Below are 22332 nucleotides of genomic sequence, written 5' to 3' on the forward strand. Positions count from 1 at the left end.
ACAGACTAAAGCGCATCGTCATTTACAGTTCTGAGATTTTGTTCATCATGGACATTGTCGGCATTCATTTTGAATTTTAATTTAATTTTATTGAATATTATCTAGCTTGGCAACAGAGGTTTTTGGTGCTCTTCCTCCTCACCCTTCATTTTCTGCTGGGATATAGAATATGTTCAGGATTTCAAAATGCGTCACGCAACTGTGGCAATTGGGCTCACCCTGTGAGGTTTGGGGAGAGATTTTGGTGGGACTGGAGGGGACACAGGCCTTGGTGGTCAGGGCCCACATGTAAGCCTCGGGACATAAAACTTGTACCTTATTTTCCCAAGAGTCTCTCCCTGCCGTAAATTAGGATATGAAACATCCGATTCTCACAAACTCACTCCAACAAGTCCCTCTCAGCTCGGGATGAAGTTGGTGTGGGGAGACTGCAGTTTGATAAGAATTTAGAAATTCTTGGACCTTAGGACACCTGGTCAACAGGGATGGAGGAGCGGAGGTTCAGAATGGGGACCTAGGAGTGAAGAGAGCGGGTCCCAGCCCCATCTCCATGGTACAGAGAATAGCATCGTGGCCACCGGGGGTAATGTGACGCCGGAGCTCCGGCTGGGCTGTCTGTCAGCCCGGACTTGACATCTCCTGATATTCCACAGAAAACTCAGATTTAAAAATTCCCTGGGTCCTCTCGAGGTGCCTGAACATCTGCCTGCGGAGAGCTCCGGGTGGTCTAGGGGGGCGTCCAGCGTCTCCGCCCCACTGCCTGCCTCCCCTGGGATGCCTTGCCAAACCCTGTGCAGTCACCTCCTTGGTGCCCAATTCCCGCCATGACCTGTCCTCTAGGGGTCAGGCAGAGCTCACATGGCTTGAGGCCGAGGAGCCAGCTTCAGTGCCACCTGTGGGCAGTGTCCCTCGGCCCCTCTTCCAGGAGCTCTGCGTTCTCGGCCTCCGGCCTTCCCAGCTGCAGCCCTCCTCCTGCCCAGCCAGTCTTCAGCCAGGAGCCACGCCAGAGCCACCAGCACCAGGAACGCCAGGCCCATCCGGAGGAGGTTCTGGGCTGTGTGGTCCCAGCGGGTGGGGTCTGGGGGAGAAGAGCAGCGGCTGCTGGAGCAGTGCAGGCCCCTCCCTTCCTCCCTCCTCCTCCTCCTCCTCCTCCTCCTCCAGGGCGTGGCCGTGCCCCTCCCTCCTCCTCCTCCTCCTCCAGGGCGTGGCCGTGCCCCTCCCTCCTCCTCCTCCTCCAGGGTGTGGCCGTGCCCCTCCCTCCTCCTCCTCCTCCAGGGCGTGGCCGTGCCCCTCCCTCCTCCTCCTCCTCCTCCAGGGCGTGGCCGTGCCCCTTCCCCCTCCTCCTCCTCCTCCTCCTCCTCCTCCTCCTCCAGGGCGTGGCCGTGCCCCTCCCTCCTCCTCCTCCAGGGCGTGGCCGTGCCCCTCCCTCCTCCTCCTCCAGGGCGTGGCCGTGCCCCTCCCTCCTCCTCCTCCTCCAGGGCGTGGCCGTGCCCCTCCCTCCTCCTCCTCCTCCAGGGCGTGGCCGTGCCCCTCCCTCCTCCTCCTCCTCCTCCAGGGCGTGGCTGTGCCCCTCCCTCCTCCTCCTCCTCCTCCAGGGCGTGGCCGTGCCCCTCCCTCCTCCTCCTCCAGGGCGTGGCCGTGCCCCTCCCTCCTCCTCCTCCAGGGCGTGGCTGTGCCCCTCCCCCCTCCTCCTCCTCCTCCAGGGCGTGGCCGTGCCCCTCCCTCCTCCTCCTCCTCCTCCTCCAGGGCGTGGCCGTGCCCCTCCCTCCTCCTCCTCCTCCTCCAGGGCGTGGCCGTGCCCCTCCCTCCTCCTCCTCCAGGGCGTGGCTGTGCCCCTCCCCCCTCCTCCTCCTCCTCCAGGGCGTGGCCGTGCCCCTCCCTCCTCCTCCTCCTCCTCCTCCAGGGCGTGGCCGTGCCCCTCCCTCCTCCTTCTCCAGGGCGTGGCTGTGCCCCTCCCCCTCCAGGGCATGGCCGTGTCCCTCCCTCCTCCTCCTCCAGGGCGTGGCTGTGCCCCCCCCCCCTTTGATCACCTTTCTGGGACCCCGACTCTGTGGTCACCAGGTAGGGGTCACAGGAATCTGTAGGTGACAGGCAAGGGGAGGCGTGAGGTTGGTGGCTGTGCAGGTCCTTTGCTTCCCAGGCCCCTCCCTGCTGGAGACCCAGTGGCTTCATCTGGCAGGTGGAGCAGAGGAGGACGGACACCCCTGGACGAGTTCAGCCGTCCTCTGCCAGGAGCTCCTCCGGGGAGCCTGGCCTCCTGGTGAAGGCAAAGTCACCTCGCCGCACACAGGCAGGTGCCAACCCACCCTTTCTGCCCCTGGTGAGTGAGCTGCCCGTCCCTGTCCCCCGCGCTTCCTTAGGTCCTTCCCAATCCTGACCCCATTGCACTTCCTCCATCACCCTGGCCACCTTCCAGCCCGGAGCTGCGGCCATCCCCTCTCCCTCCACAGAGCTCGCGACCCTCTCCATCCACTCTTTGGGCATTTCCTCAAAGGCCTCCCTCTGTGGGGCCCCCTGGGCGGTCCTACTCCATCTCGCCACGCCCCCCCCCCCCCCCAGTGGCTTTTAACTCGGCCTCTGCACGCCCTCTTCTCCTCCAGGGGTTATAAGGAATTCCTGATCCATCCTGACTCCCTTCAAAGGATCCCTGGGCCAGGGCCACCCAGGCAAGGCTGTTTGTCCCGGGCTCAGTGGACACCTCGACATGTGCCAGGTGCAGAAGCCTTCCGCCTCCCCTTTGCTCAGAAGTGCCGCCACATACCCGGGGAATCCGCCGGGTCTGTGGGTGCAAGACTGCTGTTCCCCGCACCTCCTGGAGAGGGAAGGTGAAAGGTTAGGGGTCTTCCCCTCTGCAGTCCCGGTCATTGACCAGCTGGGTCGCTGAGATATGGAGGTCCCGTGCACATGGCTCCGTCTCTACCTGCGGTTCCCTAGGCTCCAGAAGAGAGGGGAGGTTGGGTGTCCTCACCTGTCACCAGGAGCATCACCGGATTGCTGGGGAAGGACCACGCGTGGTTGTTGTAGGAGCCAAAGCATCTGTAGGTCCCCTGGTGGGCCACGGTCACCGGGCCCACAGGGAACTCTGCCTGTGTGCTCCCGAGGCTACGCTGTGTGCTGCTGGACCTCCCTTCTTTGAGCAGAAAGAAAGTGCTGGTTGCTGTCGCTAGGTGGCAAAAGAAGGTCACGCTGTCCCCCAGGGCCACCTCAGGTCCGGGATGAACAGAGAGGGTGGGTGTGTCATACATTCCTGGGAGAAAAGGTGGCTGGTGGGAGGACAGCACGCTGACCCTGCTCCCCCACCTCCTGTCTCAAAGTCCTCAAGGCCACAGGCCACTCTCGGGAATCTGTCCCCCTTCCCCTGTCCCAGATCTGCCCTGGTCACAGCCATGTCCTACCAAGCACTCCTTCAAGACCGAGGCTCTCAGTGCCCGGCTTCCAGGACTGAGTAGGAATGTCTCTGGGAGTGGCCCTCGGCCTGTGCTCCTCAGGGCTGAGGGTAGGATCGGCAGCATGATGCCATACCACAGTCCCCTCCAGAGCCACCACCGCAGACACCCAGGGACGGGACACTCTGTGGTGTTTTTAAAACATATTACTTTCCCACTGTGGCCAGACGCGCACAGTGTGACCTTTCCACCTGAGCCACCTCCGTGGACAGTTAGAGCCACTGGTTGCTCACCGCCCAGGCAGTGCTCACCGCCCAGGCAGTGCTCACCGCCACCACCTGTCACCACCAGGTCCTGCTAGGAGTGGGTCAGTCACCTGTCACCACCAGGTCCTGCTAGGAGTGGGTCAGTCACCTGTCACCACCAGGTCCTGCTAGGAGTGGGTGGGTCACCTGTCACCACCAGGTCCTGCTAGGAGTGGGTGGGTCACCTGTCACCACCAGGTCCTGCTAGGAGTGGGTGGGTCACCTGTCACCACCAGGTCCTGCTAGGAGTGGGTGGGTCACCTGTCACCACCAGGTCCTGCTAGGAGTGGGTCGGTCACCTGTCACCACCAGGTCCTGCTAGGAGTGGGTGGGTTACCTGTCACCACCAGGTCCAGGGAGCTGCTGGGCTCGGACCAGAGCTCCCCTCTGCGGTAGAAGCAGTGGTATTGCCCTGCTGTGCTGGAGGCCATGGTGGGGATGAAGAACTTGACTTTGTCCACGAGTCCAGGTGGTCTTGGTCTCTTCAGGGCAGCAACCCCTCCCTCAAAATGCAGCCGGTACTCCTCAGCCTCCCGGGTGCCCCAGCACCACAGGGTCACCGACTGTCCCTTTGGAACCATGAAGCTGGGCCTGGCTTGGATGACGGGTCTCGGGAGGCCCTCTGGAAGGGAAGCGAGGCTGTGGTGCAGGGGAGCCTCCGGCCTGCCCCCCGCTCCCGCCCACCTGCTGGCCCAAGCCCTCCCAGCACCGCGGAGCCTGCCTCCCCCGTGTTCTAGGTGGACGGCTGAACCCTGGGCGACTCTGGGCCTTAGGGGAGGACTCACCACTCTGGATGCTGGTCCTCAGGCTCAGGTGCAGCCCTGGAACGCAGGCAGTATGAGGACAGTGCCCACCACACCTGGCCCGGGGCCCTTCCACCAGAGACTCACCGAGGCACAGCAGGGCCACCGGTGTGGGTGGCATGGCACGATGCTGCAGGCCGATGCGGGGCAGCCAGACGGGGACTGGGCAGCCGGATGGGGACTGAGCCGGCAGTCCAGGGACAGGCACAGGATGTGGTAGGTGTGGCCGGCGCCCGTGCCCCGGGACTTCCACACCAAGGTTTGACCAGATGTTCACAGCTCTTCCTCCCCCTCTGGGCCTGGGCCTGGTTTTCTTTTTCTCTATTTTCTTCCCCACAGTGTCTAGACAATTTTGAAAGTGAGGTGTTCTGCCCTTGGGTTCCACCCCACGTGTCCTGGGAGACGCCCCTTTCTCCAGCCTGTGCCCTTTGTCTAATTTACCACCCTCTTCCTTACAGGGGAATGCTCACGGGGCGCTCCACTCCAGCAGCTCCGGTCAGTGCACGTGGTCATGGACCACGGTCCGGTCAAACGCAGAACGGCTCCAACCCAGACCATGGGAAAGTCCGTGCAGCGGTTTTGGGTGAGTGACAGGCACATGAGGGTGCTGCCTAGACGTAGCCACCTCTGGGGTGTCGGGGATGGGTCAGGGAGTTTCACACCCCGCCCAAGCTCAGGGTGGCCTGGGTGCTCTCTGTGGGCAGAGGGAGGGAGCTTCCCCAGACCCAGACGTGGTGCTGCTGGGTCCCCAGGGGTTCCCGCGCTGGCCAGCCTGGGAGAAGGGAAGGCAGGTTCCCCTGTTCCCCTCCTGAGTGTCCCATGGCCTGTGGGGACAACAGCCTGTGTCTCTGCTGTTTAAGGAGCCTTTTGTCCCCACGAGGGCAACTCGAGACTGGCTCTGTCTTCTTTGGGCCAACGCTGTGTTAACTCACACCGTGAGCAGCGTGCAGCTGGGCGTGCAGGCCTGAGGTGCTGGGTCTCCTGCCACCATCGCCTTTGGGCCACGGCAATGACCAGCACAGGGGACAGGACCCTCCCCAGGTGGAAGAGGTGTCTGCCCTCGCCCACCAGGTCCTGAAGAGGCGGCGTGCTCAGCCTGGGTCACCCCCCTAGGGTTGGCTTCTGGAAGGTGGAGCAGGAAGCCAGGCAGGGCTCACATTCAAGGACCAGGCGGAGTCCATCTGTGGGTGTGAAGGGCCCTGAGGGACAGGAGCAGAGTGTGCGTCCAGGATATGGGATCTTATGCGACCTGGCAGGGCTTCTCTCCCTCTGCTCCAGTGACATCGGGGTGGATGGTCCCTGGGCTGCCCTGTGGTTGGGTGGCTAGCGGCACCTGGGCTCCGCCCTGCTGCCCGGCTCCCCACGCACCCGGCTCTGTGTGTGGTGAGGGTCCCGTCCTCCCTGATTCCCAGCGCGGCCAGGGCCTCTGCGGCTGTGGCTGAACCTATGGGGTCTGGGGTCCTACACTGCTTACGAGTGGCCTTCCTCTTCTCGTGTCTTGGTTTTGTTATTGTCACATGACACACAACCGTGGGACTCGCTGTGCTCTTCACACACGTAACTGAACTGGCTGCGTCTCATGCCCCGGACGCGGTCTTCTCCCCATCTCCCCGTAGCTCACAGCAAACCCACCCGACGCTCGTCTTCCTGAAGGTCACTCTGATCTCCTTTCCACCTGAGCTCTGGTGTCACCTTGGGGACATGGCTCCCCAGGTGGCTGCTGTCCCTCCCTCTCCCTTCCTCCTATCAGCGATTTGGGGGTGTGGGGGTGGATTCCCCCAGTTCAGAGCCCCGACCCTCTATTCTGATCAAGACCCTGCCCAGGGCAGCTTCAGAGAGCGGCGCAGCCTGCTCCTCCCTGCCCTGACACACACAGGCGCAGAGCGCTTTACCAGATACGCTTATGTTCACTCTTTCTCCTTTTTTTTTTAATGGAGATGATACAAAAAGCCTATTCCGTAGTCGGACGCAGGAGGAGGAAAGAACAACCACTGTTGCATTCCTCCACGCTCCTCATCTGGGACCCCCTCCGTCTGGCCAGGGGTGCCCAGGTTTGTCCTCACTGGTCCCCTCCCCTGGGGTCACAGCCTGGACCAGCTCTTGTCAGGCCGACTCTTCCGCCCTCCTCTGGAGCTCCCCAGTGCTGACCTGGTGCTGGAGGACCCTCGTGGTGGGCGGGGGTGGGGGAGCTGGCTCCAGCACCGGGCAGAGACCTGGGCAGAGCTGCCTCGGGGCGGCTTGTGCTCACCAGACCTGAAAGACGCCTCCTATCGTCCAGCCCAGCTCTGAGCAGCTTCCAGTGGTGACCTTGAGTCCTCATGGTGACCCAGAGAGGTTGGCCACATTATTCTGCACTTCGCAAATAAGGGAACTGAGGCACTAAAAGGTGAGCCCATGCGGAGGTGTACCCGGCTACTGAGAGGCGTCTGGGGACCTCGGGATCCAGACAGTGCCTGCAGATGGGGCAGGAGGTGTACCCGGCTACTGAGAGGCGTCTGGGGACCTGGGATCCAGACGGTGCCTGCAGTTGGAGCAGGAGGTGTACCCAGCTACTGAGAGGCGTCTGGGGACCTCGGGATCCAGATGGTGCCTGCAGATGGGGCAGGAGGTGTACCCGGCTACTGAGAGGCGTCTGGGGACCTGGGATCCAGACGGTGCCTGCAGATGGGGCAGGAGGTGTACCCGGCTACTGAGAGGCGTCTGGGGACCTGGGATCCAGACGGTGCCTGCAGATGGGGCAGGAGGTGTACCCGGCTACTGAGAGGCGTCTGGGGACCTGGGATCCAGACGGTGCCTGCAGATGGAGCAGGAGGTGTACCCGGCTACTGAGAGGCGTCTGGGGACCTGGGATCCAGACGGTGCCTGCAGATGGGGCAGGAGGTGTACCCGGCTACTGAGAGGCGTCTGGGGACCTCGGGATCCAGATGGTGCCTGCAGATGGGGCAGGAGGTGTACCCGGCTACTGAGAGGCGTCTGGGGACCTGGGATCCAGACGGTGCCTGCAGATGGGGCAGGAGGTGTACCCGGCTACTGAGAGGCGTCTGGGGACCTGGGATCCAGACGGTGCCTGCAGATGGGGCAGGAGGTGTACCCGGCTACTGAGAGGCGTCTGGGGACCTGGGATCCAGACGGTGCCTGCAGATGGGAAGCATCTTCCCAGGACGCCGGGTGCTGAGGTGGAATGAACCCTCCCCTCCCCTCTGAGCTCCTCTCTGGGTCTTTCTGGGTCTCTGTATCTACTTAGTTCAGCTCCAGTTCTACCTCAGAGCACACCTGTACCCTAGGGAGGTCCAGAAGCAGGCTGCAAGGGACGGATTTCACGTCCTGAGTGACCACTTCAATCACAACTGACACAGGAGGTGGCTTTAGTGATTTCATTTTTTTTTTCTGTTCATTTCTGCCATTTATTTTTTCTAGTGCATTATGACCACACACAGTAGTGGGCTTCATCGTGACAGGTTTGTACGTACAGCATGATTTGGTCCATTTCATTAACCATGTCCCCTGTCCTTTCTACCCTGCTGTTGTGGTTTAGATGTGAGGTGTCCCCCAGAAGTTCATGTGACAAAGTGGGAAGGTTTAGAGGGGAATAATTGGGTGTGGGAGCCTCGACCTAATCAGGGCATTAACCGACTGTGGGTGGGTGGGGAGTGGCTGGAGGAGGGGCCGCGGGGGCGGCTGGGGTTGACATTCTGTCCTTGATGACCAGAGCTCTGTCTCTGCTTGCTGACTGTCATGTCCTGAGCGATTTTCCTCCAGCAAAAAAGCCGACTAAAATAACTGCTCTCCCTTCTGTTTTAGTGAGCTCTCCTCTCTCCCTTTTTAAAACTTTCTCTGACTTCCACATATGAGAGAAAACGCAGGACCCTTGACCTTCTTTTGACTTAACACGATGGTCTCTAGTTCCATCCATTATCCTGCAGATTTCCACAGTTTTGTTCTTGATGGGTGAATATAGCTCCGTGTGTGTAGACGGCATCCTCTTTATCTGGACACCTAGGCTGGCTCCGAGTCTGGTGGCTGTGAGCTGTGAACACGGCGTGTGTGACTCGCTGTAGTTGGACGACGTCCCATCCTCAGGGTAGATACCGAGCAGTGGTCCAGCTCCCATCCTCCTCCTCTCCTGAAAAACATAAAATGCCAGGAACAAGAAAAGCCAGTTAGGCGATTTACCTTGTGTGCCCTCAAACACCAAATTTGTGGCATCAGAGGGAGTTCACCCACCTGCCTCTTTCTGCAAGGACTCCTCCAGGTCTCGCAGCATGGTGTGCTCCATTGTGAGCCCCTGGGCATCCTCTGTAACACACAGAAGAAGCTGGACTGCGGGGCCATGGGTTCTCCTGCACCAACAGTCAAAGGAGGCAAAGAAGGCCTCCGGGACGGGGGTCTGCTTTATTGTGGCAAAATGCACAAGGACTGACCACTTTCAGGTTGGAGGGACAGCTCAGCAGGGGACTTGGGGTTCAGTCCCCAGCACCACGAAAGATGGAAACGTGTACAATTGGTACTTCCACAGTGTCGAGACCATCACCACCGTCTGTTCCCAAACTCCTTCCGATCCCTCACACCTAGAACCACCCATCACCCCTCCCCAGTTCCTGGTACATACTGACCCTCATCTCGTCTCTGGATTTATTTGGGGAGTTTTATATAAACAGGCTCCTGAGGGAATGGCCTTCTGTGACTCCCTTCCCTGAACAGCGCTGGCTGCCCTTCCAAGCTGCAGTGTCCTGCCCTCTGTGGCGGGGAATGCCCATGGCATGGACAGGGATTTCATTCGTCCACTCACCCACGGGGGACATCTGGTTGTGCCTACCTTCTGGGAATTGTGACTCATGCTGCCAACGTACACTCTCACATTTTCTTGTTTCAATACCCATCTTCAACCCTTTTGCACATATACCTAGGAGAATTGCCGAGTTAGACGTGATTCTATTCTTGTAGAACCACCGAACTGCCGGAAAACATGCTAATTAACCAGGAGAAAAATCAGAAGTCTACAGCAGGCACCACGGACTGAACTCTGTGCACCAGGGGTTGACCCTGAAGCCCTAACCCCAACACTCTGAAGACGAGAAGCCGTGGAGGACAAATGAGGCCGACGGGACGTGTGTCCTGGTAACAAGGGGCCCAGGAGGCACACAGAGAAGGCAGCTCTCCTGCAAGACGAGGAGAGGCCAGCCCGCAGACCTTGATCTGGCACATCCAGCCCCCAGAATGGTGAGAAAATAGCTTTTGCAGAAGGCACCGGGTCCGCGGTGTTCGGCGCTGGCAGCCCGCGCAGAGGAGACCAGCACCTCAGTAGCCACCAGAAGCACAGGCTCGGCACTGCTGGGCTTCCAGGAGGCTGGGTTCCCGCTCTCATGAGGCCTCTTGGTTTGATGAGGAACCAAGCCCCATGACACACAGGGGACACCATCAACTGTGGACGGTGGCGGCAGAGAGCACCGGAGCCTGGGCTGTCACTTATCACGCCGCCCCAGCCCCCGGTAACATGATCCCAGCCCATTGCTCCCTGGAGTCATCTTTGTTCTCCTGCAGAGGTTTCCAGAGTCTGGGGCCCAGGGAGCTCTGAAAGTGAGGGCAGTGGGGCTTTTTGTCACAGGACCCCTGAAACGCACACCAGGAAGACATCTTGAATCCGGCTCTGGGGGTCCGATCCCCTCCTGTTGCTGTGCCATGATACCCGAGGCTCAGTGATTGATACAGAATGGGACCTTCTCAGTTCTGGAGGCCAGAAAGTCCAAGAGGGAGGTGCTGGGAGGTCCCCTCACCTGGCGCCGGCTTCTGATGCTTCACCATGGCGCAAACGGGAGGACCAAAGCTGCTCCCTCCAGCCTTTATACAGCAGCTAATCCAGGCTCCAGGGACACCTGATACACAGTTGGGGGCAGTGTCACTGTGGCACCAGAGCCCATCACTGAGCCCCCAGCACGGGGTTCATGACTGCTGAAGATCAGAGCCGGAGGAACCCCGTTTCAGGGTTCCGTGGCGCCCTACTCTAGAGGGAGCCAGGAGGGAATGCACATGCCACTCAACACCAGGCTCGGCGCAAGGAGAAAAGGCCTCAGGGGTCCTCTCCACTTTCACAGAGAGGGACTGTGACCTGGGCCTGGGGAGGTGCAGGCGGCTGAGCACAGAGGGCAGAGGAGGCACACACCAGCGGGGTTTGATGGGGAAGAGTTGAACTTACCCTGGGACTGAGAGAATCACAGGAGCGGCCCCCTGCGAGAGAGGCCGCCTGCAGGGCCTGGGGAGGCATCAGGTAGCTCAATGAGAGATGGACTGGGACAAGGGCAGCAAAGCAGCCCGCTGGCCACCGTGCAAAGAACCTGCACGTCTGGAGATTAGGGAGCGTTCTACAGGGAGGAAGAGAACCAGGGGGCGGGGGGGGGGGAGGGGGAAGAGAAGGGGGGAGAAGGGGGGCGGGAGAGAAGCAGGGGGCGGGACTGGAAGAGAAACAGGGGGTGGGGGGAGAGAAGGGGGGTTGGGGGGGGTCGGGAAGAGAACCAGGGGGTGGGGGGAAGAGAACCAGGGGGCGGGACTGGAAGAGAACCAGGGGGGCGGGACTGGAAGAGAAGGGGGGGGAGAGAACCAGGGGGCAGGGGTGGGAAGAGAAGGGGGGGAAGGGGGGGAGAAAACCAGGGGGCGGGACTGGAAGAGAACCAGGTGAGGGGTGGTGGGGAACCAGGAGGTGGGAGGAGAGGGCAGGGGAGGGACTGGAAACAAACTGGCGGGTTGTGGTAGGTGCACCTACAAATGTCACAACGTATCCCACTATTGTGTAATTATAATGCCCCCATTTAAATAATTTAAATAATTTTTATATGATTTACATGTTGAAATGATCATATTTGGAACATTCTAACTTTTAAAAGTGTTCTATAGAAAGAATGAAGACAGGGTAATGGAGACAAAGTAGAAATAAAGATTAAGGGAAGAGGAAAAGACCAGCTGGTACCAAGTATCTGCTCAGCGGAAGCCCCAGGCCCTACAGAATGTCACATGGGAAATTGAGACTTCCCATTGGCTGGAAGAGGTCTTCCTGCTAAACAGGAGCAGGGAGCTGACGGTGTCCCAGCCCTAGGTAAGACGCACCTACCTGGAGCTGAGATTCCGTCTCACCCACACGTCAGCCCCACACAGGAGCTTTTAGCACTCAAATTCCCGGACTCCCCAGAATCTCTCTGGGTAGGACCAGAACAGTATTTAGGATTCTCTGATAGCCTGTGCAGATCAGCTGCCCGAGAGCGCGATTGGAAAACTGGCCACAGTCCAGGTGTGGTCTGCCTCTCGTTTTTACAGATAACATCTTATTGGTACAACGTTGCACCCATTTATCACCAAACGCAACAGCAGGGCCAGGGCAGCTCAGTGGTGGAGCACTTGCCTCACCCGGGAAGTCCCTAGGCTCCAACCCCAGCACCACAGAAGACAGAATCGTGCAGCGACTGCAACCCATAAGTGGTACAAGAATTAAGTTGTGCAGTTCTGTCATAGACCACACGGTCTGAGGCCTGAAATAATTTACTACTGGAACTTTACAGAAGAAATTCCCCTCCTACCCTGGAGGAGATGCTGAGTGGACTTTTTTCTTTCGAAGAAATAGAATTGGGTGGGTTTCTTCTATGTGGGAACTGGAAGATCCACAGAATGCCGATTTAAATGGAAGCTAATTAGGAACTCATTTTTCAAGGACGCTGAACACACAACTTGAAGGGCTGGGGTCAGCTCAGTGGTAGGTGCTTGCCTAGCATGCATGAGGCCCTGGGTCTGGTCCCCAGTACTGAAAAACAAAATAACAAACCCTAAAACCCCGCATAACTCGTGAAAGAGAGAAAGTGAGTACTCATGGCTGGGGAGACATCCTCTTCTAAATGCGCGGGGAGTTCCTGGTTTGGACCTGGAAACCAACACGATGTTATAGTTAAAGCTTCGTCACGGGGTTTCCTAAACTGACATCCAGACCACTCATGTATAATGGAATCAAGCCTTTATTGAAGCACACCAGTGGTGACTGACCAGAACAGAAAGCTGTTCCCCTGATCAGCCCCCAACAATTGCAAGGGCCCTCCTTATAAGCCTGAAAACCGCAATAGGGATGTTCGGGGGGTCCAGCCAATGCAAGCCAGCCAGGTTACAGAAGCAGGAGAGTGCAGTCAGGCGGAGGGAAGCCTAAGCAATCACAGTTAGCCCAGTCACCCCAGTTACAGAAACAGAGCCTGTTACCCTAGTTACAGAAACAATGCCCCATTAGGTAGTCCCGTGTTCTTAAAGGTTTCTATAGCAAAAGGAAAAGAACATCTTGCCCCAGTCACGACCCTTCTCCTTGGCCTGGTTGTTTTACAGGATGGAGTCACAAAACAAAATGGAGTCACCTTTGCTTTTACTCTCACAACGTTATTAGGGAGAGGCCAATGAATCTCTGTCTAGAGTTTCATTAACAGCACCATGAAGTTTACTTAGTTTGTGTGTTTCTTTAATTTTTGTTTTTAGTTGTTGACAGATCCTTATTTTATTTATGTATTTATATGTGGTGCTGAGAACTGAACCCAGTGCCTCACACATGCCAGACAAGTGCCTACTGCTGAGCCCCAGCCCCATACTTCTTAGTTTTGACCAAGGGGAGCTGCAGACATTAGGGGGCGCTGGGTGAAGGGTGCATGGGATCTCTTGGTACCGTCTTGGCAACTTTTCTATAAATATAAAATTATTCCCAAACAAAAAGGTTTAAAAATGTGGAACATGCCATCAAAGGAGGTAAAATAAAATCACAAATACTGGTGCAATACAGCCGCAATCATCAAGTTACCACAACAGGGAGAGCGGAGTGGGGAAAAGCCTGGGGTAGTCAGAAGAGGAGAGAAACACGTGTGGCAGGATCCCCCAGCGAGGTGGCCCTCACACCTCCTGACATCAGAGCAGGGGCTGCAAGTTGCAGCAACACTCCAGGCATCTCTGAACCCCCTGGGGACGACTGCTCTGGGTTACAAAAGCCCAGTGTCCTTACCTGGGATTGGAGACGATTCTGTGCAACTCATCTTTTCCAAGACGTGCAGGTCGCGTTCTGTAGCCAATTGTCTGGGAATCTGTGGATCAGAATTTGTCAGTTTTTTGCTGGTGGCCTCTTCCACTCACACCACAAGGGCCTCTGTAGGTCGTCCTCCGGCTCGGGAGGATCCTTAATGGAGATTAAAACTCCTTCATTCATCCTCGTTCAGGTCAGCTTCTGCAGAAGGGCCTGCAGGTTAAACTCTGGCTGCAAAGACGCAGGAAGCAACCTGGTTGCTCTAGCCTGGGATGGCAGGGCCCCTGGACAACACCTGGTTGCTCAGCCTTCCCCTTCCTGCAAGCACAGACCCGCAGGTGTGGGGCGTGGGACACAGACCTGTGACCTTCCTGAGCACAGGTCACCGCCCCCAGCCTCTGTGACACTCTACCCAAGTCCTGGGGGATCAAGATCTCACCATCCAAGTTGTAGACAGGGCACCAGCTCAAAACTACAGGCACAGGCCTCTGCCGCAGTGGCGGGGCCAAGGGACCTTCTCTGGGAGGTGCAAATGCTGCCCAATGAGGGGGGAGTTGAAGGGTATAGAAAATAAGTTTGAGGCCATTTTCCTAAGCTTTTGTCATTTAAAATCCCAGGCCTCAGCCCGAGCAAAGGAACACAGAGGAACGTCACCTGACTGGCACCAGACCCTCCACCCTAATGGGTCACTTGATGCTGCCAAGCCGCAGGGAACTCCCTATTCACATTCCTGTTCCACCCTAAAGGAAGCCTAGATAACCCAGACCCTGGCTTCAGCTGGCCGCCATTTTCTGCCCTGAAAATGAGCCATGCCAGGGTCCACGGTTGACTCTGCCACTAAATACAGAATAGAGAAAAGCCTGCTGACCCGAGGTTCGCTTCCCACCTCTGTCAGGAGTGCGCCCTTTGTCCTAACTCAGGTGGTATTTGCTTCACTGCATAAACCCAATCAAAGCTACTCTTCATCTAAAGTGGGTAAACTTAATGGGATAGAAATTTCACTTTACGGCTGTGGCTGAATGATAGAGTGATTGCCTAGCATGTGTGAGGCCCTGGGTTCGATTCTCAGCACCGCATATAAATAAATGAAATAGAGGTCCATCAATAACTAAAAATATTAGAAGAAAGTGCATTTTATAAAACTCAGACAAAACCAATGTTAGGAAAAACTACAGAATCACTGGGGGCTCTTCTCTCCAAATCTGTACTCACCAGGGGAGAGCTCAGCTCGAGGGCCCTCGCGAATCCTCCAAGGCTCACAGCAATGCTCCAGACTCAGAAGTTCGAGGGTGGAATCCCACCGGGAACTGCCGCTCCCCAGAGGAGATGAGGAGTTGACTCCCCAGGGCCAGGACCTGCTCCCACGTGCACCAGGGAGAGGATGGGTCTATATGAGGCGCTCCACCAGCCTGGCTCTGCGATTGGCCCTTGGGCGGGGTGGGCAGGATTCCTTCCCACCCCAGGCCTTGCTGCTGGGTGGTCCTCACCTCTGATGGGGACTCACAGGAGGCACCTGGCCTGCCCTGGGCCCATCTAACTTAATTGGCCTGGGGGACTGGGAATCAGGATCCTTGGTCCAAGCCCTTTTCTGGATCCCCTGGGTCCGGTGGGCGAGCAGGAGGAATTGGAGACATACACTTTGAGCTCTGTGCAGGGCCCCTGGCTCTCTCAAAAGCCCTTTTAGGATTTTTCTAATAGGTGTGTCTTTTGTTAAATATTTGACCTTTTGTCTCCCCCCTCCCAGAAACAGCTCCCGAGGTTGAACACAGTGAAAGAAGCTGGCCACAGGGGCACACGCCTATAATCCCAGCTACGCTGAGGCAGAGGCAGAGCTGAGGCAGGGGAATTGCAGGTTCAAGGCCAGCCTGAGCAACTCAGAGAGACCTGTAGCAAAGATCGAAAGGCCTGGGGAGCTGGGCGTGGTGGCGCTCTCCTGTAATCCCAGTGGCTTGAGAGGCTGAGGCAGGAGGATCACCAGTTCAAAGCCAGCCTCAGCAAAGGCGAGGTACTAAGCAACTCAGTGAGACCCTCTCTCTAAATTAAATACAAAATAGTGCTGGGGATGTGGCTCAGTGGTCGAGTGTCCCTGGGTTCAATCCCCAGTACCAAAAAAAAGGCCCGGGGATGTGGCTCAGCAGAAGAGCACTTGTCTAGTGTGCAGAGGGCCCTGGGTTGATCCCTGGTCAGTCACACACACAAAGTGGAGATGTCTGTTGCTCTTCGTGAACACGCTCTATCAAGCGCACCTGAGTTTGTGTTAATGGGTGCTATTTGGAAAGCCCCTAGATACACGTGCCACGGGAGGTGGGGTTATTACCAGGGAACCAGTGGTAGAAATTGGGAAATTCTGATGACCAATAATGTGGTTAACCAGGCCCACCTGAGGAAGCTCCCAAAACAGGCCTCCTTGCTGGAGAAAACACTCACATGTGTCCAGGAGCACGCAGCCCCCCAACTCCCTGAGCGCAGGGGAGCTCCAGGGAGCCCCTCCCAAGCACCTCGGCCTCCAGCTGTCCACCTGGACCTTAAAACAGCTTTGTAAGAAGTGGGTCTACGTGAGAACGTGTCCCGGAGCTCTGCGAGCCCATCCAGCCACTTAACTGAACACCAGGAAGTGTCACGGAAGCCCCCAGTTCAGAGGCAGGTGGTCAGATCCAGGGCAGAGCCTGGGGCACTCGACTGGCATCTGAACTGAGAAGGGGGATGGGAGGGTGGCAAAGATTCTCTGACCAAATTGTCAACCTTCCCCTAGGAACCTTCCCCTAGGCCCGTGTGTGCCTCCCGGGAAATCCAGTTGTAGCAACTCAGTATAGCCAGAACCCCACCGCCATACCTGCTCACACTCCATGTCCCATCCTCCACCCCCAGGTGACCGCTGGTCACCCCTGCCTTCAGCAAGAACCCCCAGCCCCACTTAGTGAGGACCCCATCCCTAATGCTGCTTCCTATTTTCCATCCATGCCCACCCCCTGGCTGGCTCTAACTGCCCCCTGCCCGGGCTGTGGTTAACCAGGCAGTGAACCTGGCAGTGGTCCCAGTGAAGGTCTTCCCATATTTTGTTTTTTCGTGCTGGGGATCAAACCAGGGCCTTGCACATGCTGGGCAAGTGCTCTACCACTGAGCTACACCCCAGCCCTTTTTAATTTTTGCTTTGACAGAGTTGCCCAGGCTGACCTAAAACTTGGGATCTCCTGTCTCAGCGTCCTTTGTCCCTAGGATCACAGATGCACTGGCAAAATTAGCCTTTTTAAAAAGACATTTTTATCTGTTACACTTTGTGGTGCTAGCAACCCGACCCAGGGCCTCGGCATGCTGGGCAGGCGCTCCACCGCTGAGCCCACCCCAGCCTGTGGAGGTTTTAAAATATACAAATGCGTGGAGATTGAGAAGTTATCTTTTGCTTCTTTCTGACTTCTGTTCTTCCCAGGAATCAGGACTGAAATGTCGGGTAGCATTCCCATGGTTACGTAATTCCCTGGGGAGGATGACAGATTGAAACAGACGTCTGTTGGGATGAGTGACCTGGGGTGGGTAGACAGAGCCTGCAAAGGTGACCGGCTGTGTGGAAGAGGAAGAGTGTGGCCTGAACAGAGCCCTTGAGGAACTGGTAAGAAGCCACAATCCAAAGCCATCCACGGGGCCGAGGGTGCTCAGCGGCAAAGGCTGGGTTTCCACGCCCGGGGGAGAGCAGGTCAGCAGAGTGCCCAGGCCACCAAGTTCCGCAAGCTCGGGGCTCCCAGCGCAGGCAGGGGGATGTCTGCCTCGGAGGACCCTGTCTGAACTGGCTGCCTCTAGACAGACTCCGGAAGCCAGGAGCCAGCTCACGGGGCCCCAGGAAAAGGCAGCAGCCGAGTGGGAGCCCCAAGCACAGCGTTCGGGTGAGACGAAGCTGTCCCCACTGCGTGCAGACAGGAGAGGTGTGGGCCGTGCCTGCCTCGTGGGTGACATGGCCCCCTGGTGACCGGTGTGGCAGTCGCTCTTCACTTGCGTGGCACTACTCTCTAGGACAAAGCGATGTCCTCGTGTCCTTAACTGTGTCCAAGCGCGTAGCAGGTGTGACGTGTTTGGGGGTAAACAATCAGGAGCACAGAGTCCTGAGGTTTTCTTTCCATGCTCTTCTTTGGGGTCTGGAAAGAGCCACTGAGAAGGTCAGAGCAGAACAGAGGACACCTGAGGAGACCTGCATCAGCAAGAGGAGGAAGCTGGCCGCGTGTCCCCTGGCTCAGAGCTTCTGGAGGGCAGAGCCGGTGCCTCAGCACGAGAGGTGTGCCACAGGCAGAAATGGACCTCAAGAGTGGCCACGTCATGATGTGGAACTGCCTCCTGGGGACCCCCAGTGCAGACCTTTGTTGTCCGGGATGTTTGTTTTATTTTGTGGGGCTGAGGATGGAACCCAGAGCCTCATGCATGCTAGGAAGGCACTCAGCCACTGAGCCACACCCCAGTCCTGTTTAGTTTTTTTTTTTTTTCCTTTTGAGATAGAGTCTCACTAAGTTGCTGAGGCTGGCCTTGAACTTGAAATCCTCCTGCTTCAGCCTCCTGAGTACCTGCGGTTACAGATGCACTCCACCACGCCCAGCTCCAGATCTTTAAAGAGCCACACAAATGCACACCTAAGACAAACACATGCACACACAAATAACACACACACCAAAGTGTACAAAAGTAGGCCTTGGAGATGATAGACGGTCATGTACTTGAGCAAACAGAAAACTTCCCTGAAATCGTGCATGTGGTGCGACTGTCACTCACGACTGCACACTTGTGTTCTGTGTCCATCTGTATATGGCGTTGTATATCCATACCTGCTAGACTAGGTGACACACAGCTGTGGACGGAGGACACATTCCTCACATGCAGGACCGAGGTGACTAGTTTTCACGTAATCCTATGCACGTCTCATGTCCGCGCTGTGTGTGGTCTTCCTGCCTTGAAGGTGGTTCTCACGTCACTCTCCCATGAGGACTTCCCTGCCCACTACTGAAGCCAGACAGGCAGTCAGTGTAGTGAGGTAAATAGGGTCAAATTGAGAAAACAGAGGCCAGTTTGAGTCTGGGAAGTTGGAAATCACCTCTGGGAGGCTGGACCATTTATGTCTCCGAAACCCTTTGCTATTCCGCCTGCCACTAAGGTAGTTAGTTAAGCATCTCGGAGCAGAGCGCTGCTGATCTATGCCCCCTGGGCTGCCCACCTGCTCCCCCAGGCCATCCCACACCTCCCCCAGTCACGGTGCAGGCTGAGGGGAAACGGACGAGGTAACAGACAAGAATCAGGAGAAGAGGGGGAACTGGGACGTGCCAAAGGGACAGGACTTCCTCACCCCACGGACTCCGCCTTGGGTCCTCGTCTTCCACTGGGAGAAGTCCGTTCACGATCTCTCCGAGCGTCTCACTTTCTACTCGACGCTTGCCTGGGTGAGCTCCTCTGGTGTTAAACTTCAACACTGGAGGAAGCAGGACTCGTCATGGTCACCGGCAACCGGCGGTCTCAGTGTAAGTAACACCGGTGGCCCTCTCTGGCCCACTCACCTGTTTTGTTCCAAGACCGTCCACGTCACCCCCCCACCCCAACCACGGAGCTGATCACCTGCCCCATTTGCTCCCGGCTGGATCCCAGGACAGCGTGTGCACCGGGCGGCACACTGGGTTCTGGTGGTGAGCAGCTCTCTGCCCTCCACAGGCTCTGGGGGTGCTCCCTCACCCCTCTGCACTGTCCGGAGCTGGCATCTGCCCTCGTGAGCAACCAGACGCTGGAGACTCTGGACCTGGGCCAGAACGCCTTGGGACTGAGCGGAGTGACCGTGCTCCTGGAGGCCCTGAGGGCCAGCAGCGGGCCCCTGAGGACGCTCAGGTATGGTCTTCCTGCTCCACACGCGGGCTTCCCTCGAAGAGATCAGTGCTGCCCAGGAAGGGGAGGCGGGGGTGACACCCCTTTCCCAGCAGCCCCTCGCCTGGGGGATTCCGTCCACTGCCCCCTTCTCCTAAGCGCTTCTCTTGGATTCGAGTGTTGTGCAGTGTTGTCCAGCACACGCGGTACTGGGCACGCGGATGCTCAGACCCCCTGGGGCACAGGCTGGAGCTTGCCTGTGGGTGCGCAGGACTGGCGTGGGCGCACCGCACACCCAGCCAGGACTCGTGGTTCCTGCTTTTGCCGTCTCCGGGGTCCCAGGGTTGCCTGGGTCCCCGCTGAGCGAAGCTGGTTCTCCAGGGGTTTCCCTGACGGGGAAACATCTGCAGCCCTCCAGTACCTTGACCCGTCTTTGGCTTCCTCGGGCCTTTCCCCAAAGCCCTCGCAGACGGCTCCTCCCTTCCAGCAGAGCAGACCCACGTTTCCTGCTCTCGGGCCACAGGTGTGCACACTGTATCCAGAGGCCCAGGGAGAGGAGAGCGGGCCGTCCCCACCTGCCAGGTGGAGCAAGGCAGAGGAGGAGGGCTTTATTTAAGATACAGGCAGGACAGGATCTGGCCGGGAGCTGGCCCACCCTGCTCTGGTCCTCTGTGCACCGTCCCCACCTCCACTGCCATCTCTTTTCGGGGAGGATTGGGGTAGGGACCAGGAAGCGGTGTTCCTATTTCTCACCCCTTGTAAAAGTTGTGGAACCTGTGACATCCCCGGTGGCCAGCCCACTGTCATTCGCTCCAGGAATGCAACTCCTGCTTCCACAGGAATGTCCAAGCTGGCCTCATTCCGGGGCTGTGAGTTGTAGACATGGCGACCACTCAACCTGGTTTGCAGTGCAGGGGTGTGTCCGGGGCTGGAGCAAGCCATAATGCCACCAAGAAGTATGGTGGGACCTCGAGCCCTGTGGCCTCCCGCCTCATGTTGTGGTCTGGACCTATTTCTGTCCCCTGTTATCCCTCAGCGACACCCTCCGCCATCCCACCTCACATGAGCGGGGCTGGACATGGCGGCCACGTGGATCCAAGTTGATGTTTCACCCTGGGGTTCGCTTTGGCATTCTTGGTTCTATGAGCGTCCCCCCACCACTGGGACTCGGGACCAGGGCCCTTGTCCACGAGCCACACCCCCTGCCCTGTTCATTTCCTATTTTGAGACAAGTTCTCACTAAGTTGCTTAGGGCCTGGCTAAGTTGCCCAGGCTGGCCTTGAACTTGTGATTCTCCTGCTTCCGCCTCCCCAGCTGCTGGGATTAGAAGCATGCCCCAGCGTGTCCGGCTCTACTGAATGTTTGACTATCCAATATCTTCTTGGCTTTAGAAAAAATGTATTCATTCACTCAAATATTTTGTATTTTAGTAGCACGTGGGTATGGGGCACAGTATGATAACTGGATATATGTATAGAGTGTGTGCTGATCACATCAGGGTCTTTAATAATTCTATCTCCTTGAACATTTAAAAATGATTTTAATTGACCTGTAATAATTGCATGTATTTATGGGGTACAGTGATCATATTTTTTGAGGTGCTGGGGATCAGACCCAGAGGTGCTCTACCACTGAGCTGCACCCCAGCCCTTTGTCTTTTATTTTGAAGCGGGGTCTTCCCAAGTTTCCCCGGTTGGCCGTGTGAGTAGCTGGGATCGCAGGTGCGCCCGCCCTGGCTGGCATGACGCTGCACTACACGTATACAGTGAGTGCTGACCCAGTGGGCACGGTTCACGTTTCCGTCTCCTTATTACCTTGTGGAGCCTTTGGGCTCCTCTTCTAGTGACTCAGGATGTACACTAGCCGCTGTGAACCACGGTGCCCTCCCTGTGCCGTGGAACCCCAGGGCTGTGCCTTCTGTTTGGTGCTGTTCAGTCTCCTCTGTCCTCCTGCACCTTCCCACCCTCTGGGAATCTCTACTCTGCATCCAGATGGACTTCCAGCCTCTGCGCTGGGGAGACGCGTGGACTTGTCTGTCTTAGCCATCTTTCTTGGGAGGTCATCTGGCTGGGGTGAGCGCCTGTCTCTCCAGTGGGCAGCACCTGGGCTGCTCCCACCTGGCTGGACAGGAAGGTCAGTGGGAGGGGCTGCCTGAGGACAGGTGTGCCAGCAGAGGGGACGGGAGCGAGGCTCTGTGTGGTGATTACAGAAACGACTGCGGCTGGGGGAGCCCGTGGCTGGGTTCTTGAGGTCTTTGCAGGACGTGTGTCTGCACTTGGACGTTTCTCAGGATCACTATTTTGTGGATCCAAAAATGTCTCCCGCCGCAAATGTCCTGAAACCTTCCTGGGCACTTGGGCTGTTTGCAGTGAATTTGGGGACAACAGAACTAGCTTTTCTGTTAGTGCCGATGTCCTCTGGTCCCCCAGGTTGAAGATGGACAAGTGGAACGCGAAGGTCCAGGAGGTGCTGAGGGAGGTGAAGGAGAGCAACCCTGGCCTGACCCTGGACAGTGCCGTGGGGACGAAGGCTCCCTCCTGCTGCCAGTTCTTTTTCTCGACACCCTGAGTCTCTCTCCCTCCTGGCTGTGTGTCCCAGGGGGGTCTGGTCTTGCTCTCATGGTGGAGGTCAAGGGGCCAGGTGGTGGTGGTCCCTGGGCTGGGGGTCAAACGTAGGCTTGAGCATCGATTTCTTTCTTCACAGTGAGTTCTGATCACGGGCACCTCGGGGGGTAATAAAGGGAAGGTCCTGAGCTTGGAGCTGCCTTTGTCCATGTGCTTGGGGGGGGGGGGGTCACAGGGGCGTGGGTGGCGTATTAGCTGGGAAAAGGGTGGCCTGGGAGTGTGCTCAGGACAGTCCATTCCTCTGTCCTTGGCCTGATTCAGTCGCTGCCTGGTGACTACAGGATTGGTGTATGTATGTATTGTTTTGGTTGTAGATGGACACAATACCTTTCTTTTTGTGTGGTGCTGAGGATCGAACCC

The 22332-nt window shown here is 57.5% G+C and overlaps 1 protein-coding gene and 1 long non-coding RNA gene across 4 annotated transcripts; one reads left to right on the forward strand and one right to left on the reverse strand.

Annotated features, from left to right (window-relative positions):
- Positions 1 to 67: 67 nt before the first annotated feature.
- Positions 68 to 6029, reverse strand: LOC124084017 (natural cytotoxicity triggering receptor 1). 3 transcript variants are annotated; one of them, XM_046430832.2, is made up of 7 exons: positions 4951 to 6029; positions 4477 to 4836; positions 4029 to 4313; positions 2969 to 3247; positions 2762 to 2812; positions 2031 to 2078; positions 68 to 1078 (listed from the first exon to the last, which is right to left on the reverse strand). In XM_046430832.2, exons 2-7 carry the CDS (start codon positions 4613 to 4615, stop codon positions 855 to 857), a joined length of 1026 nt encoding a protein of 341 aa, XP_046286788.1. In that variant the 5' UTR covers positions 4616 to 4836; positions 4951 to 6029; the 3' UTR covers positions 68 to 854. The 3 variants fall into 3 exon arrangements, with proteins under 3 accessions (XP_046286788.1, XP_046286790.1, XP_046286787.1); XM_046430834.2 differs by having other exon boundaries at positions 4477 to 4512; positions 4582 to 6026; XM_046430831.2 differs by having other exon boundaries at positions 4477 to 6029.
- Positions 881 to 8127, forward strand: LOC124084020 (uncharacterized). Its single transcript, XR_006849002.2, has 5 exons — positions 881 to 1046; positions 2180 to 2320; positions 2601 to 6147; positions 6432 to 6545; positions 6773 to 8127. It is a non-coding gene; the product is annotated as an uncharacterized LOC124084020 (long non-coding RNA).
- The last annotated feature ends 14205 nt before the right edge of the window (positions 8128 to 22332 follow it).

Source organism: Marmota monax, unplaced genomic scaffold, assembly GCF_021218885.2.
Source record: "Marmota monax isolate L192 unplaced genomic scaffold, Marmota_monax_Labrador192_F-V1.1 WCK01_AAM20220418_F8-fsc00215, whole genome shotgun sequence".
Classification (NCBI taxonomy): Eukaryota; Metazoa; Chordata; class Mammalia; order Rodentia; family Sciuridae; genus Marmota; species Marmota monax.